General features: G+C 35.3%; 1 protein-coding gene across 1 annotated transcript in view; it reads right to left on the bottom strand.

Annotated features, from left to right (window-relative positions):
- Window positions 1-9,293: 9,293 nt before the first annotated feature.
- The window catches only part of rasef (RAS and EF-hand domain containing), a 63,159-nt gene continuing 53,807 nt past the window's right edge, over window positions 9,294-18,645 (bottom strand). The window contains exons 23-29 of the mRNA XM_088630176.1: window positions 18,418-18,552; window positions 17,368-17,515; window positions 15,813-15,894; window positions 15,245-15,359; window positions 14,341-14,460; window positions 12,747-12,823; window positions 9,294-11,751 (exon numbers count right to left, since the gene is read on the bottom strand). Of these exons, the coding sequence (XP_088486302.1) occupies window positions 11,649-11,751; window positions 12,747-12,823; window positions 14,341-14,460; window positions 15,245-15,359; window positions 15,813-15,894; window positions 17,368-17,515; window positions 18,418-18,552 (780 nt within the window). The 3' untranslated portion in view covers window positions 9,294-11,648. The remainder of the gene's footprint in view (window positions 11,752-12,746; window positions 12,824-14,340; window positions 14,461-15,244; window positions 15,360-15,812; window positions 15,895-17,367; window positions 17,516-18,417; window positions 18,553-18,645) is intronic.

Below are 18,645 nucleotides of genomic sequence, written 5' to 3' on the forward strand. Positions count from 1 at the left end.
AAGCTCACTACACCTTCGCGTCGGAAACAAAACTTTCAGTTACAAACCTTTCAGTCCATATACAGTAGCTTGTTTGGTTGTTAGGAGCCAGTTAACATACTGTAAATACAGTATCTTGCCAACCCTTACCATTCTTTCTTAAAAGAAGCACTGGCATTAGAAATAAAATGGCTGTATAGTTTATTCCAGACTCCCACAACACATCTGTGTAAAAAAGGCTTTGTGGTAACCACAATTGTACACAATATTCTAAATGAGTCCTTAAATTCTAAATTCCCTAAGTTCTAGTCCTATTTAAAATGATGTGCTTATACTGTAGCTACTGTATATATATATATCTCCTATATACAGTATACTATACAGGTTTTTTGCTTTTTTATTTGCTTCCCCATATTGTCTAGAAAATGTACAGTAAGTGATGTTTCAACATAAAATATAAACATAAAATAAGTAAGTTTCATAAGCCTCCTCTTCTATCTCAGTGTTTCCTATTAATCCTTTTATGTTTTTCAAAGTCTAATTTCAAAGTAAATGATGAATTTCAAAGTAATTTCAAAATAGCCATTATGTGGGCTTTTACTTTTTTTTTTAAATAAACAAGTATTAAAGTAATAGTGCTTCTGAATTAAAATGCTTTTTAATGTATGGTGATTGTTTTTCCTTTCAAATAAAAGCGAGATAAAATTAAGAGTAAAGTCTTGTTGCCATTAAAGTCCAAAGATCACAAGATGTGCACACAAGTCTGTTTATGTTTTTTCAAATCATAACCAACAGGGAGAAACACTATCTTTGTTTGAACAAGAACACTTTAAACTGTAAATATAACTATGTTTTAGTTTTATGACAGACCTGTCTGTTATCCAGTGTTATAGTTCCTTTCTTGTTGTCAGGATTACTCAGTTGATTTCCTTTACCATCAATATGAAGGGACATCAATCAGCATATGAGCTGTTCTCCATCTCTTTTATTTTACTCCTGCTGGTTTTTTTAGCTCACTACCAAATAACATTTTAACTCTAAGAACAGTTTTGAGTGAGAGATTGATTTTGAACCCCACAGAGACCATTGTGAAAGTACTGCAGTGCATTAGTTGTGATTTCTATTCTGCACATTCTCCATGTGAAATACAGTATAGGTTGGTACTGAAAAGATACATAATGGCAGGTTATTTCAATATAAATGAGGAAACAAGAAACAATGAGCTACACTAGACCAATTTGGGCTATATATACAAAGAATTTACAGTTTTGATACTTATTGAATCCCTTCTTACAATGAGGTCTACATTCCAGTAAATTCTTCAATACTATATGTTTTAAGGTAGGAAAACTCATGTAGCCCAGAGCATGCTGGGATATCAAGTGGAATAAAGGACCTTATTTTATTTTTTTTCACACAAAATGTTTACTGTTTTTTTTTATGCCAATGTATTCAATGGGGCAGCAAAGCTTTCAAATTAATACTAAATAATGCTTTTATCTCTTAAACCACATTTCAAGCTTTTTGACATTCCTCTAAGGTGCAAGGACTGATAAACCTACATTTTTATTATTGTGTTGCTCAATAGCTCCTTTTTCATGGTTTCACAAACATAGGAAATGATCTACAAAGCAAAGTCATTCCCTACACACACATTAATTCAAACAATATCTTCCCCTTGACTGAACTAAAATGAGCAGGGTGAATATTGGTAGCAGTATTAGTAGATAATTCAAATTTGGATGTAGTTCTGCTGTTTCACTTGAATTTATGAAACATAAAATACTGCATAGCAATTTCAATGTCAGAAAGCTGATGCAAATGAGGTTCTCAGCAACTGCTGCTCTACCTAAGAAAGCAGTAGTTCTTTTCTAGTATTAATTTGTTTCCTCCAGTTCTCATAAATATTAAGGTTATAATAAACCAGACTAATATTAAGTGGTAGTTCAATGCACTGGGGAATAAAGTCACTGTTTAAGTTATACAAGAAGATACTCACTAGCGCAAATACATTTGCAAGTTACAGTTCAAACTTTGGCACATAGACTTTCATTAATCACAATAGCCTTAAAAACACTGATGACCTAAAGAGAATTTCTAAATTACAACATTTCAAACTTTAGTTGGTAACTCTGTCTTCATATACTGTACTTTTCAGAATCAAATTTCCATTTCTGTTCAGCTTGAGTGCAGTAACTCAGAAAGTTTTGCTAAGGAACACAAAGGCACTGATGGAACTCTATTCCAGAGTGGGGACATGGTAAGAAATTGATTTTATTGTGTTCTGAAGGTAAAGACCTCCATTCCAATCTCATTACAATGGTAACTGGTGTATTCACAGATTGTTTTTTGTCTGAAGACGGAAGGGCTTCAGGTAGGCACACCAATGGTTTCATAACTACAAGCATGACAATCTAAGGTTAGGGTTAGCTAGCATTTACAGAGAGTCTCACTGCCCTGGGAGCCTTTACATTATTTAGACAGCTTCATTCCAAACCCTCTCCAATTCAGACAGCTGTATTCAAGCCACTCTCTCCACTGCATCATGTCAGCCTTTTTTTGGCTAGCATTAATTTATACAGCATCATTCTCGTATCAAACAGCCTGCGTTCTTACTTCATCAATCTCTTGTTAAGCCTCGAGCCTTCCCATAGACTCCAGAGGTTCATCTGTGAACTAGCGCCGGAAGCTCGGCTTACCATTCACCACACAAAAAATGCAAAAAATACAATGTTCATTATCTTATTTGAATCATTTGAAATACAAATACCACACTCATTAAAGTGCACATTTTCAGGTATTTTGAACCATTACTTTAATTAGGGCCTGTTTGTATCCCTTTATAAATAGGGCTCAGTTAACACTTGTTTTATGCTCAAAAGTTAGAAAATGTTATAAAATTATTCACTCATATTAAATTCTACATATTTGACAGTTGTGTTTGTGCTCATTTAACTGCATTACAAATTGCTACTTGATTAATAGTGTTTCATGCTTACACATACAGTATCTTATTGGCTAGTTGTAAGTGAAATTTGGCTTAGGGTTAGTGTTCACCATAAATGACGGTTTCAAATAATGTTAGGTCAATATTGGAACTGGCAGATAATTTGTAGTATGAGTAACATTGTAGGCTTAACTGTAAACTTTTGTCTTTGATCAGTACGTTTCAAATTTTAAATACTGACAGAGCTTATAGTGTTTTTCAACTTGATTTCTCTTAGTTATAGGCTTCAAGAGGATGTCCAATTGGCAACATCAGGACAATCACTCTGTGTCTGAAATGTCTGATAGAGTGATAGTGGTCTTTGCAAAACAAAAATGCAAAACTTTGCATAGAGGTTCCCCACATGGAACCAACAAACTGTATTGAACAGTGGAAGCCACCCTTATTTATACGATACAGATGGATTTCAGCCTCTGCTTCTGAGAGCTGATCAATCCCTCAAGTCTCGCTCAGAAATTTCTGATGCCACGCAAACCATGTTCAGTGACAGACCAAAACTCTTTGTTATTGACCACAGCTTTTTTTTTAACTCAATGACAAACAGAGGTGTCCATTACTCATTATAAAAAAACACTTCCCTTATCAAAATAAGCTCTTCAGTATGAACCACTGAAATTCACTCTTAAAGAACCCTTACATTGCAACAGCAGTGCAGATACTGTTTTAACATTATAAAAATATGAAAGTGAGAAAACATGATACATTTCCTTACTTTAAGGTGACATTGTTTGGCGTGAGTCTAAAACATAAAACAATGATCAAGATTTGGTCCCAGGTAAAGCTGTGTCCAAAAGGAAAACAATCAAAATTACCTTTTTTTAGACACTGCTGGGAGTATTAGGGTGTGTCTGGTCTCCAGTGACTGGAAAACAATGCTGCTGTAAGCCTGTGTCTGATTAGTAGGTTGATTATCATGAAAGTGTGCGGTTGTGTACCCACCTGTATATAGCAGCACTGAACTAGCAGACCTGAGACACAAGTTAACACAATATTCTGTTGCTTTGAGTCAACTAACCATGAATGATTCTAAACACAAAGACATTGTAAACAGAACTATAACAGGTTTTAAAACTAAACTAGTATTAAAAGCAAGAAAAACATCTTTGCCATGTCCTTCACTAATGATTAGACTCAGTTATTGTGAGGCAATGCAAATAACAGCAGAGAACATTAAAACAAGAAAACACATGTCAAAAAGATATTGAAGAATAAAAAATAACTAAAACAGTTCCTATGTTAAAATGAAACAAAACAACAATAACAGCCTTGTTTTCTTAAGCAGCACTGGGTTACCGGGAGCGATGCTGCTCTGGATCAAATCAATGCCCACTGGCCTGTGTCGGCAATGCAGTGTGAAATCCGGATGAGTTCAAATTGGTGCTATCGAATCTTGTTGCTGGGAATGGGAGAAATGGGGGTGAGGCCAATGTTATCTGGAGACATGATGGGTTTGGTATCCTGACAATCCTGATATATTGATTTCTAGCAATATAACAAGTGGCTGGTATAATTAGAGGCATGTGAATTCTTTGTTCTCTGGCACAGCTTTATTGAGAGGAATAATAATCCAGGCACATTTGGTTAAACAAAAATGTATTACAATGACAAGACACAAACTACACTTACACACAACAAAACATACAACACACAAGTTTCGCTTAGTACAGTATTTACAAACAAGGCGCTTAAGAGGGCTAACATTCTGGACACCCCGAAAATCATACACTGCTCCTAAGCAATAAGCTCATAATGCCTGCAGAGCCCACATATGAGAAAAATTGTCTCCTAACTAAATACAAATCAACTTGCAGTTAAACCTCTCTCTCTTTGCCCCAGGTGCCACAAAATAAATGGGAGCCTACATCCCTATACAGAAAAATGCCCTAAGCAGGAAAGACATTTCTAACGGAAGTATCTTTTACCCAGGAAACCCAAGTTCCCTAAAAACACTGAATAGCATGCCCTCTCTAAAAAGGTTCAAATGCTTAGCTCCAGTTAGGTTTTGCTTGGATGATCATGAAGTAGGGGCTCTCACCCAGTGCAAGCTTCAGGTTCCGACTCCTTCAGACTCTTGTCCCTCCTCTGCTTCTTTGCTTCAACTCTCCCCCTTCTTGTTTTTAATGTGACCTAATTATTGTGTCTCCAGGTAGTGTTAGGGTTAGCATTCCCACACTACGTAGACGTTTTTTACTCTCACTGCTGGATATCAGGCCCCAAGTCAGCTTTAGCATGAGTGATAATTTGTTTCAATCTCCACTAATATTTATCCGAGACTTTTGGCTGCCTGTACTTTACATTACCCCATTCAGTGTTTATGTCCCAACAGATGAAAAGTATGAAGAAAACCTACTCTAATGAGTAAACTCTCTTAAACTCTCTAAAAGCCTCTTTTTCTGATGATTGGAGAACTACTGAGATACCCTGTGGGACTGCACACTTGAGGTGAAATATACTGTAAACTGGTATTGAAATTAAGAACGTTTACCCAATAGAACAGGATTTCTTCACACTTTTCATTTGATCATTTTTGGGAAATACAAGAATATAAAAAGGTGGCCAAAACTGCCGAAAACTAAAAGTGCAGACAGGAGCGAATTATCACTCATCCTAAAGATAACTGGGGGCCTGGAATGCAGCACTGTCATTAAAAAACTTCTACCAAGCGTGGGAGTCCTAACCCTAACCCTAGCTAGGATTTCAAATTTGCATTCCTGCAGGGTGTCTCAGAAGCCCTCCAATCATCAAATTTGATTTTTTTCCTCAAACCAAGAAAAATGAGTCTCAAACAATCAAAACAGTTTTTAAAACCTCTAGGAAATGTATGTTTGCCCGGATCGTGGTCACCGGTGACCACGCCTGTCTCCCCAGATGCATTTTTTTTTTAGATAAACGCAAGATAAACGTTTTTTTTTCAAACCACTCCACAAATTCTCACATGCACGTATTCTCCAATATCATCACAACAAAACCATAAAGTTTGTTTCCACAGATATGACACAATAATCCAATAAACCAATAAATTAATGAACTAGCAGAATCCCAATAAAAACACCCGGCCACACGGCCAGCACAGCATGTCAATATTATAAATTTTTACCAACAAAACCGCAAAAGCAAAAACCAGCAAAAAAATATATATATATCCCATGTTTTTACCTTATTCTGAAGCATGATATATATCCAAAATAACCCACACTAGCTTATCTCCAAAACTGGAGGCTATTGAACGTTATTGACTTTGTAGTAAATGTTTGAAGAACGAACGCGAGAAATAAGGCGATCTGATTGGTAAAAAGCACTGTCATTCATTGTATTTTCAGCCATTCCGAGCCCTTAGGGGGTAAGACTTCCTCTAGAAGCCTCAAGCTGCATTCCGCCTGCCTTTTAGGTGTCAATCATTGACTCAGAACGGGTAATCAGTCAGTTTTTTATCAGTTTCTTATCAGTGCTCCTTTTTTCACACCAGAAGGCAACTCTGAGGTTTTTTTTCATTGCATAACAGCAGATAAAGGCTCTCTAGCAGTGTCTAAAGGTTTTTATAGCAATTGCAATGGTTTTTATTCTTATTATTTTTAATATTTTATGATTTTTTATTATAGGCATGAAAGTTCTTTCCAGGTCCAGTCTTCACAAAACATGATGTAGATTGTTTTCTAATTGATCAATTTGTCCCAGATTTTTATCCAAGCTAGTAGTCACCTAGAATAAAGTTTTCAAATCATTCCCAGGCCTTTGACATGCATATAGTTGAAAACTCTGACCTCTGAAGACCAAAGAAACATTTTTGCCTACTGTTTTGGGTTTTTTTTCATATGTTTGTCTGCTGAGTGGACACATTAAGAAATATAAGAAATTTGACTGTTCACACTCAAAGCCAAGGGGGTTACCTTCAATTTAAGACCTCAACCAGGCTCTTGCTATGTTCTGCTGCAGAGATATAACAAATGTTTAAGGGGGAGGAAATTCCAGGCAGAAATTGGCTAAATGTGTCAATGGTGAGATGAGGTAATCTGTCTTGTTTAGGCAAATTTTCATTAAGGTTAAAAATGCTGTCAAATAGTAGTTAACTTGGCATGCTTTTAATGCCTGGCTAGGGTTAGGGTTACAAGAACCATAGAATCTTGCACGAAGTTACACTTCTAGCAGCACTTTAAATGACAAAATGAAGAGAGTTTACCCATTAGAACAGGTATTCTTCACACTTTTCATCTGGCTCAGTTTTCAGATAAAATCAATGAATGGGGCATTATACTGTACAAAACAGTGGCCAAAACTGTCCGAAAATTAAAAGTGCAGATAGGAGCAAGTTATCACTCATCCTAAAGATTACTGGAGGCCTGGATTGCAACACTGACAGTAAAAAAGTTCTACCTAGTGTGGGAATGCTAACTCTAACCCTAGGTAGAGTTTCAAATGTACATTCCTGCAGGGTGTCTCAGAAGCCCTCCAATCATCAAATTTGATTTTTTTCCTCAAACCAAGAAATATGAGTCTCAAACAATCAAAACAGTTTTTAAAACCTATTGGAAATGTGTCTTCTTCAATGATCTGTATAATCTACCATTTGAAAAAAGCAAAGACAAAAGTTTTGATAAGTGTTGCATAACCCCTTATGTGTTTTTAAAACATACTATAAACAACAAGCAGCCATGCACTTTAAAATGTGTATTACTACTGTATACCATCATGTGACAACAGTGACTCTTTCAGTCATATTCTGGATTTATCCACTGAGATTATTTTGATGATATACCAGCCCTTCAGCATTTTGTCTTAAATTTTCATATAAGGAAAATATGTGCATCTAATTTGTCCTTACCTTAAAAAGCTGGAATTTGATTTATAAATCTGATTTGCAACTTTTTCTATATTTTCTTATTAACAGGGAATGATTCCTAATCATAGGTGTGATTGAGTTAAGAACTACAGTACATTATATGCGTATTGTAGTTCCTTTTTTGAATTATCCCAGAAAAGTAGGATATTGTCTTATCTTATTTTGATATGTTATGCTATTTTTAAATATTTTATACTGCATGCATAATTATGAACACTTCTCACATAAAATTCTTAGGTTAAGGAAATTATTAGCCATATACAGTATTACATCCCTATATTCAGTTGTGGAATCAGACAGTAAGGGAGTACTATGTTAAGGAAATGCCTGCAGCCTACTTATAAAATAAATTAGAGGTTTACATTTACAAAGCAGTAACAGAGTGATACTGTGATGGACTGGTATCCCACCCAGGGCGAATCCCACTTTGCACCCGTTGCTTGCCGGGCTAGGTTCTGACTCCTTGCAACCCTGAACTGGATGAATCAGAAAGCAAATGGATGGATAGATAATAAATTGACACAACTGTGATAATTACAAATGTCAATATATGAGGGATATGTACTCATTTTTATGACAGTTTATAACATTATTACTTGGAATGTTCATAGTAGATTGTTTATTTACAGTTACAACAGAAGCCGGAACTGAAGTCGGAACCTACATCTTGAGGGTGAACTAAGATTATTAATGATGCACTTATCTGTGCTAATTACTGGAAGGATTTTGTCCATTTGTTAGCAGACCTACAGTACTTACAAATACTACAGTACTTCCAATGTTCAGCAATTCAAGGCTGTACCTTATTCTGCTTCTCAGTGAACCGACAGAAGAGATTGTGTTACTAAAATGCATGATGTCCAGCTCCTAAAGTGTGAATGTACTCTCTAAAAGTGTGGGTTTAGAGAGTATGATCCAAGTACCACAGTTTGGAGTATGGGTCAAGTCACTTGCCAGCTGTAATTGTAATTTGTCTCAGTACCACTTGAGGCAGAATTAACATTAGTCATGTCAGGGATTCCTTCAGATTTAATTAAATGGCTTTCACAAATGCCTCGGTGTCCACAGATACATGGTAACATCAGTGATGGATGCACCTCTCTTCTAATCAGCACTGAGCTTCCTGCACCTCACTGTCGTGGTCAGAGAATTTCAGGAGTTGAATGGCTCAATTGAATGTTTCGATCCAAAGACCCTGGGTGGCCTTTCTCTTTCTCTCCAAATTCCAAATGGGTACAGGGTGCTTTGGTTTGCGTCGAGACGTAAGTAAATAAAAAAATGATTCTAAAATTCAAAAAAGAAATGTCATGCCCTCATTTAAGTACTTCCTTAGTGAACACATACAGTTTAGTGGCTCTGTACTCGTTCCATTATTCTTCTCTTACCTTTATGCATTGCTTTACATGTCACTCCAACAAAAGCCACAGTTTGTTTTCCTAAATATAGCAATAAATACATGAAAAAAACTAATAGTGTTTCACACAATATTTTATTAAAGAAACATAAATATACGTTAATGCCAATGGTTTCTCAGTAAGCCCATACTAAACAAATACAACTTATAGTTCAAATGATGGAGTAAGCAAAGTAAACACAAGAAATTGCTTACTTTTAATCCATGGCTGTTAATAATCTTAATTATGTATGTTAAATGACTTACAATTTACTATTACAGCTCTTTTGCTCAGCACAGTTGTCTTGATTGCAAGGAACCCAGCTGAACATATGTAACTACAATATTTTAGTCAAAAATGATAATATATGATAAAAAAATGTATATGTATCATAAACAGCCTTATTCACAAAAGATTCTGTGAACTGAAAAAGGAAATATGCAAATAAATATCACAGTGTATTATATATTGGAAAGACATTGCTGAATAAAATTGTAATTATTTCAAGTGAAATTTTATAGATATTTGAAAAAATAACATTATGCTGTAAACAAACACTAAATCACACATAAGACAAATTTGTTTATTTGTCCTTATATACAGTATAGCTTTCTTCAAAACCTTCAGGCAAATATCCTTCATTTATTATAATACATAGGTAAATAACATTTTATTACAATAAGCAGAAATGGTGTTATTCCTTTAGAAGGAACATACATTAAATTACACTTTTCTTTCTGGGTTTCTATTTTTACCACTAGAGGGAGAGCATATCAAACAAATGATGACTCGTGAAGACATTCAAAATCCAAGCTTCTGTGGAGGCTGTTGAAATGCAAAATACCCAATTTAAAGGTCAAGTTACCATGAACAACTCACTGCAACTGAATAGATCCTCCCACTACTTAATGAAGTGCCCAACATGAAAAACACATGTGCTTTTGTTGAAGTTCTCATGCTCATTATTCACATTTGTGAGCTGCACCCTTTAATATCACATTGATTGTTCTGAACAGGAACTTCTGTATTCATCAGAAGTATTACATACACAAAGACAATTATGAGATGTTTCAATTTCCACATGCAATACGAGGGTTAAATACACATTCAAACCTATGCAGTATTTTCTGTAAACTACAAATGAGAACCCTTAGTTTCCTTTTAGGAATTCACCAGGGGACTCTTTCAAAAATACCACAGTGATATGCAAGTAATATACTAAAGTTAATCTAACTCTTAAGGCCCAGGCTCTTTGTAGTTTTGGCTACCACTTTTCAACAGGATTTCAAATATCAGTATTTCTTTAAAAATACTGTTTTATATAACATTTAAAAATACCTAATTTTTCATATTGTCATATATTTTGATATGATATTACAGAATACATTCTTTTACACGATTCCATACTAAGAAAAGGGATTAACTTCCAATCCTGTTTGTTTGGAATGAGGGAGACTTGCATGTGGGATCACTCCCAACAGTACCTAAGGGCTAATATACAGTGCAAAAAGCACTAAATTAATCCATGAGAAATTTAATCTTCATACAGTTAGTACACTTTACACTGTGTATACTTTGAGCACTAGATCACAGCTTCACAAGAGGCATACTGAATACCGCCTATAACACAATCTGAAAGCCATTACTGGTTAAACACCCAGTCCATAGACATTGTACATTCATGAGGTCAAGAGGAATATTAAAAAATACACTGTAAAACTAGGGTTTTGAAGTCCCGATCCTTGCTTTTTCACAAATAAAATGCCTTATTACAAACAAATCTAAAACTCCTCAGTTCATTTTTTGTACAAAAATTAAGAATTAAACATATTGTTTAGATGTTATAGTTATAGCTGTTATGTTACAGATATGTTATAGTTTTTACATCTCCTTTAGTTTTTCTATGTGACAAAATGAGAAATTCAACACCTCACTGATGCAGACACCACCCTGCCACCCCCACCCCACCGCCATTTTCACTGACCCCCTATGTTTTTTAAATTTTAAGGCTCCTGGATGTGACTAAGAAGGCCTTGAATAATATTGGTCCTTGAATTTAATCTTATAAATGAGCATGGTATCAAGACTCCAAGTAAGCATTTGAAATAAAGCATTGAGATGCTATGCCTGAACAAAGAAAATGGCAATATCATTCACTAGCATCATTATTCCTAAAAAGGAACAAGTAAAGGTTTATTCCATGCTGAAAAGAGAAGAAAATCAACACAATGTTTCAACTATGGAGCTCGGCAGTCCAGGAACACACAAAGAAGGCTCCAGAGCCTCTCTTTTCAGCATGGAATAAACCTTTACTTGTTCCTTTGCAGCCTACGCATGCTGACACAGCTACCTACTTGAATTATTTCTAAAAATTTACATTTTTCTAATGTAACTGGACTTACATTTCTTTAACAATTATTGTCATGAGTTCTTATACTGTACAGCATGTCTTTGTGGCCTTCTTGTTGTGACTTCCTGAGAGATTTGTCACAGATTCCAGGTCTTCTTCATCACGATTCTGTTTTGTCACCTCACTGTAAAATTCACAAAAAATGACATAACATTACGTTTGTTCATTTTGATTATGCCTAAACTCATTTGTTTCCATTCCATAGATTACACTTATTGATTTATTGCCTGTTTGCTGTTTGTACAGTAGCTTCTTCAAGCTCAGTGAAGTATAGTACGTTATCTGTACTTCACTGAGCTTAAAGAAGCTACACATTAATTGGTCTTTATGTTGACATTTAGGTTTTCTAGAAAATGTGGCTGTAGCGATAAAAGGCAAACTCTTAGGCTATTTGATTAAAAGCATAGAATTAGAATTTAAATTAAGGGAAGGTTTGTTAAAATTGTACAATATTCTAGAAACACTTCATTTATACTGTAATATTTCTTACAACTTCTGTCACATCATTTTAGTCCCAAATAGAGAAGATAATGTAAACCTTGTGAATCACAACTTTCAAACAATACTTATTTTGATTAAAAATGTAAAAATATAAAACAGGGGTGACATAGTGACGCAGTGGTTAACTCATAGCTCTGGGACCCTAGGTTCAATTCCAGACCTCGGGTGCTCTCTCTGTCGAGTTTTTATGTTCTCCCTATGTTCCTGTGAATTTCCTCCCCCAATTTCTCCCACAGTCCAAAAACATACTGGTAGATTAATTACCTTCTGGGAAAACTGGCCCAGGTGTGATTGTCTGTGTTTGTATCTACTGTATGTATGCCTTGCAATGGACTGCAATGGACAATAACTTTAAGCTGCACGTTTTCTAGTTCTTTCATCTACTTTACAAGAAAACTTATAATGATCCACTTTTCTAAGAATCATATAGTAATAAGAATACATGTGTGCGGTATTTGTATTCTACTCAAAAACCCTTTTGGACTTTCTGACTTTTGAAATTTCAGAAAAGTAAGGTATAAAATCCATATTGTAACAACATAGAAATATTGGTTCACTAAAAAAGTTCACCTTGACAATCTAAAACGAATGAGGTACTGGATCGGTACCAGTACTCACCGTGCTAGATGCAGCACTGCTTCAATTATATTCGAACCATCTTTAGCACTTGTTTCACAGAACAGAGAGTTGTAGGTCTGGGGAAAAAAATGACAAATACAGCTTCAAACAGTCAGGAACAGATTAAATTTAATTGATTAATTTAAATTAAATAACATGAGAAAAATATTTTTTATCATGTTATACTGTATACTGTAAATGTGAATAGGAATTTATGGGAATTAAGGATTATACTTAAAGATAAAGTGATAAATATGAAATGTGTTTTCAGAAAATAACAATCTATAGCCGACTTTCGTGCAAAACACACCCAAAGCAATTTGATTGTTTTAAAAAAATGTCCCACTGAAAATAAACATTAAAAACAGCATTAAGTAGCACCTCTCTAAGGTTTCACTTTCTGGCCACTCATTTTAGTCTTTAAGGGACTCCACTTCAGAAGATTTAACTTTAAATGCTCTTAGGATGCTGACACAAATTGTGAAGCAATTCATTCAGAAAGATTCAAACAGATGTATATACAGTATATATGATAAATATCATCAATAGCCATTACAGGTATCATCAATAGAAACTACAGGTATGGTTCCTACTCTTTCACATATGCGAGTAGAAACGGAATATATTTAATTAGTCACAAGGTCATGCATGAACAAATGCTTGACTGGAACAACATTTCACTTGCTTGAAAGTGAATACTTTCTTAACATACTTTATGTTGTATACTAAACCTGACATATTTTAGTGACATAGCATAATACAAAACACTAGTTCCAATTAAAATGTAATGCATACTACCTATAGTTTCTCTCCTTCTGTGTTCTATATATTCACTATAAATTCTATTTTTTTAATGTGCTGTATACTGAGAGGCACTAAAAGTGCAATAAACAAGCATTTGAACTACTGGCATTTGTTGTGTTTTTAATGCCTCTTAGGATGCAGTCATCAAATTATGTAGGGGGTACATACTGTACCTGAACCTGCAACTAAGTTGCTTTTTCATATTTTTACAATATACATAAAGGATTTGTTTATGTAATGAGCCTAACAAGTACAGTAAACCTATGTTTAGAGAAACGATTCAATGTGTTTATGCTACACATAAAATTACAATATTATTCTTTTATAAAAAATAATAAGCACAAACATAATTATTAATTGCTGCATTTTATAGGGGGTTGATACTTTGTATGTAATGACCCTAACACAAAGCTAAGCATTACAGACACAATCTAATGCATTCATACAGTATGTAAAATTACAACATATTTTTGTTTCCAATGTAATCACTTTCCAATGTAATCAGTCTGCTTCTTCACTGCACCAGTATCACTTTTCACTTCAGATTTACACTTGCCGGACATGGTTAGAATAAATTCACAGGAATAAAATAAATCAAAATAAATGCTAAGTAATAATATGCATACATGTAAATATATTTAAGTCTTGTACTGCATAATTCAGTCACTCCTTGTATACTGTACATAAGCTTTTTGTAAAAATCTTAATACATTTAAATGGAAAATTTTGTTTTACATATACTGTAGAAATACAACATAAAGCTAGAGTTGTAATTTAAGTTTCCTCTTACCATTGCTAGTTTTTCTCCATAGCTGGTTGGAACACACTTTATTCCTTCCTCAGTTACCTGCTTACGTAAGTCTGCCTTGTTTCCAACAAGCATAATGGGAATATCACCTTGGGTGACATCCTGATGGGTGAAACACAAATATCACTTTCAGCACATAAAAGTGTGGGAAGTAAACCAGAAATGAAAGTGGACATATAAACCACATGTTTAGAAAAAAGAATGAAAATATCTCAGAATTTCAAATGACACTCAATACTTTTCCCAGTGTATTAATCCTCATCACCTCACTAAAATGTTTTGCACCTCAAGATAATGTCTTTTAGAAACACACAGTCTTCCAGTTTAATTTAGCCTGCCATTAATTCCATTGGAAAAGAAGATATCATGGAACCTAAGGGCAAAAGCAATGGCCAAAAGTAATATTCTATTGAAAGGATAACCAAACCTTGACCAACATCTTTTTGCAATATACTAATAAATAATGCATTCATAAAACATGAGTGTTTTGATATGTATTGCATTGCATATTTAATAATGTACAGTAAAGGTGTTCAGAAATACCCAAATATAGAATGCTGCTATTCAGAATATACTGGTTCATACGTATGCTAGTAACCATAAGATTTAAAAACATTAAAAAAACATTAAAGAGCATATTATACTTATTAATAACATGATTTAAATACTCACATTCACTGGATGTACAGTATTAGAGAGTGCTTTCAATATTAACAGCTAAAATGAACATTGTTTTTAAACTAAATGGTGCCAGTGATCAGTACTCCTCAATAAAGCTTTATTAGTTTATGTGCACAACTTGTTACATTAGGTTCTTTTTTCACCCAACAGTTGATAAGCCACATACTTCCAGGGAGCTGAGACCTTAGTGTGTCTTCCAACATACCTCAATCGTATCCACCCATTCTCGTACATTCAGAAAGCTCTTTTCACAAGTGACATCATACAGCAGCAGCACCCCATCTGCCCGTCTGAAGTAGGATTTAGCAATACTTCGAAATCTGGAACAAAGCATTGTGAATTATTTTTATAAAAATGATGTCTGTGTGGAACAACAGTGAAAAAAATGATGGAATTCCCAAATGTGATTCTATGATGTTGATTGCAGAAAAAAAGATTACTGAGAAATTATGTTCCACGTTAAAGTCTTTATGTGAAACTGGAAGTTAAGATTTGAGTGTAAAGTGGAGAACAGATAAATATATGTACTACTGTAGTGGAAAACTGTTAATGAATAGTTTACATCAAAACCCCTTAGTAGTAATCCATCCATTGTAATAAGAACATAAGACTTTAACATGAGAACATGAGAAAATAAGAATAGGTACTAAGCAAAAGGAGTCCCTTGCTTCATCTTGTTTATTTTGTTGCTGGTAGCTAACTGAAGGCATGGGCTTCAACAATGGATCTCTATCCTAAACTTTGACTAAATGAAAATGAATCAACAAACTTACCTTTCCTGCCCTGCTGTGTCCCAGAGCTGTAGGACTGTAGGTTCTCCATCAACAATCAATGTCTTCATTTGAAAGTCAACACCTAGAATAAGAGTTAAAAGAAAATACAGCTCTGAGAGAACTAAAAATATACACTTTGCAGAGTCAGAAGCTTCATATATGTTATGAGAATAAAAATATACTCTAAGCATTCACTGGCATTTTCTACTATTACTATTAAGCTTTGACTCTTATTCATATAACATAATTTGTGTGATGAGAGACCAATCGTGTTGTTTAGTATTAATCAGGCCCAAAAACTCCTGATCACAACAACTCAAGGTAAACTAATGAATTAGTAAATGAATTCATTGTATTTACACAGCTCTTTTATTCCCTAAGGATCCTGTCACAATCGTAAGCCCCTCCTCTTAAGGATGTTCCAGCCTTCCTAGTTTATTATTTATCTCCTGCACCTGTCTCCGGTTCCAGCCCCCGTCCTATTAAAGCCAGACGTTCTTGCCAATCTGGGCTCAGCTTTGGAAGATGGATGCCCGGAAGCAAGCCTACCCGCGAGTCCAGGAGCGACTCGACAGCATAGGCTTCACAACGGCGTCCTGACCATCTGGGTCCGGGACTGGGATGTCTGGTCCCGTTACCCCCCTTTTATTCCCCCAACCCTTCGCAGGATCCGGCTCCGGCTCTTAACCCCATTTGTCTGTGTCAGGATGGATCACCCGGCTTTGGACATTGGCTTTCCTTGGATAACCTTACGGACTCCCTTGGACTTGTTTGCCCTGGACACATCCCCCGAACACCACTGCACCTTGGACACACCCCCTGTTCTTCTTCCAGCCCCTAACCTAGTCTTTTTCCCTGTGTTTGTCTAACTCCCTTCCGGATTGTGCTGTTCGCATAGGGTCCTGAAAGACGCTTCGTGACGGATCCTAAAGTGCTTTACATATAGGAGGGGACACACTTCTTCCACTACTGAACTGCAGTTCCCATGTGGCAACTATTGTAAGCCATCAGCCCCACTACACAGCAGACTAAGTAGAGAAACAAGCAATTTCTTCCAGCCGAATTAAGAGAGAAATGTAGGGAGTCCAGACTGTTTTATTCCACGGTGGAATTTAGCCAGGCCCAAAAATAGACTTATTCATTCAAAATGTGTCATAGGCTCCATAACTACAATGGAGCTTACAATACTTAGTATTGTAATACCTAATCCATCACATTAACCAATTAAATCGAAATGACTCACACCCAGGTGTTTATTATTATGAACACAATTTGTTTCTCTCAGCATGTCCATAAAGCTGCTAGACTTAACTCTTACCAATACTTTCTACATGGCTATTGTGTTGTACTACAGAATACCAATCACTCAAGACTTTGTACTTAAAAAAAGGCTAAAATTTCATTAGAAGACTGCCAGTGAGTTGTTTCTGAATTAGATGGGAAAACATTGAATTAAAAGAGTAGAATAATACAAAATGTCATAAGACTTCTGCACATTGGTACATTGTCTTTAGTCCTGAAACAAAGCATGAAGCTAACAATCTATCGCATGTACCCAGAGTAGCGCTGGTATTTCCCCGGAATTCATTCTTGCACAGCCTTAGCAAGAAGCTGGACTTCCCAACAGCTGCATCTCCAGCCAACACTATCTTGTAAGCCTTATCCGAATTTGGGTACTTCAAATTGCTGTCATCTTGGTCTGCCTAAAAAACATGAATTAGTTAACGAAAACACAAGGACAGGTACTGAGTAGATGGAATCTAAAATCTCATTTAAATTCTAAATCCATCCATGCTAAAATGTTTTTAGTTCAAATGTTTTTTATCAGTACACGCTCTGCAACTTCTGAGAGCAAAAATGTAACAACTATGAATCTGATTCCATCCTTAGAGGTCACTCTATGAATGTGATCTTTCCTGGTCCGCAAAATATATGACAAGCAAATCAGAGTGAATCCAATAACAGGGATCAGGTCACCATTTTCTATGAGCCATATTGTTGCAGAAAACTACAGATGAGTGCGGAAATAAATGATCCCTTAGAGCAAGGTTGGTTAAATGCAGTTCTAACAAACTATAGAGTACCATGATAAAATTAATACAGATTTAAGGTATGACACATTTTTTTTTCCTTGGGAAGAAATCTTATTTTAGTGATTAGTGTCATTAGTGTAGTAGAACTTGGATTTCACATTATTTGCAACATACTGTACAAAGTATTTCTATTAATATGCACTCTAATATTAATATAGAGAGTGGATGTGCACTTACAATTTACAATTTACTGTGAATTTCTAAATTATTTTTTGTTTTCTATGTATAAGCATGTTATTTAAAATTGGTATATGCTCTAAAATCAAATATATTGCCTCTGAACTCAGTTGCATCCCACAATACTTTTACCAACCATGAGCGAAATGAATTGGGTTCATTAGTAGAGCTACACAAATTTAACATGGAAACTGAAATCCTTTGTATCGTGCTCTGTGTTAACAAGATTTTTATTTCAGCGAAAAAAGTTAAGAAAAATTGCTCAGAATGTTCTACTGTTGTAAACCTACAGCACTGCCCAGTTTAGTCATCTGTGCAGATGTGAGGTACTGTACCTGTGGGGAGATGGCAGGGATGCATCTTCGAGTTGAAGCCCCAGAACTGCTCCTGCTGACTGGATTTGATGGTTTCCAGTCTAATACTGAACCACTGTTGGAACTGCAGGCCACCTCGTCTCTGATTTCTGGCACCTAGTAATGGTGATTAAGCATTTTAGTTCCACCAGAATTTCAACACAACCAGCTTTTTTTTCTATCCCTGGAGTTATGACGTACAAAATACAG

Source organism: Lepisosteus platostomus, chromosome 4, assembly GCF_059453375.1.
Source record: "Lepisosteus platostomus isolate fLepPlt1 chromosome 4, fLepPlt1.hap1, whole genome shotgun sequence".
Taxonomy (NCBI): Eukaryota; Metazoa; Chordata; class Actinopteri; order Semionotiformes; family Lepisosteidae; genus Lepisosteus; species Lepisosteus platostomus.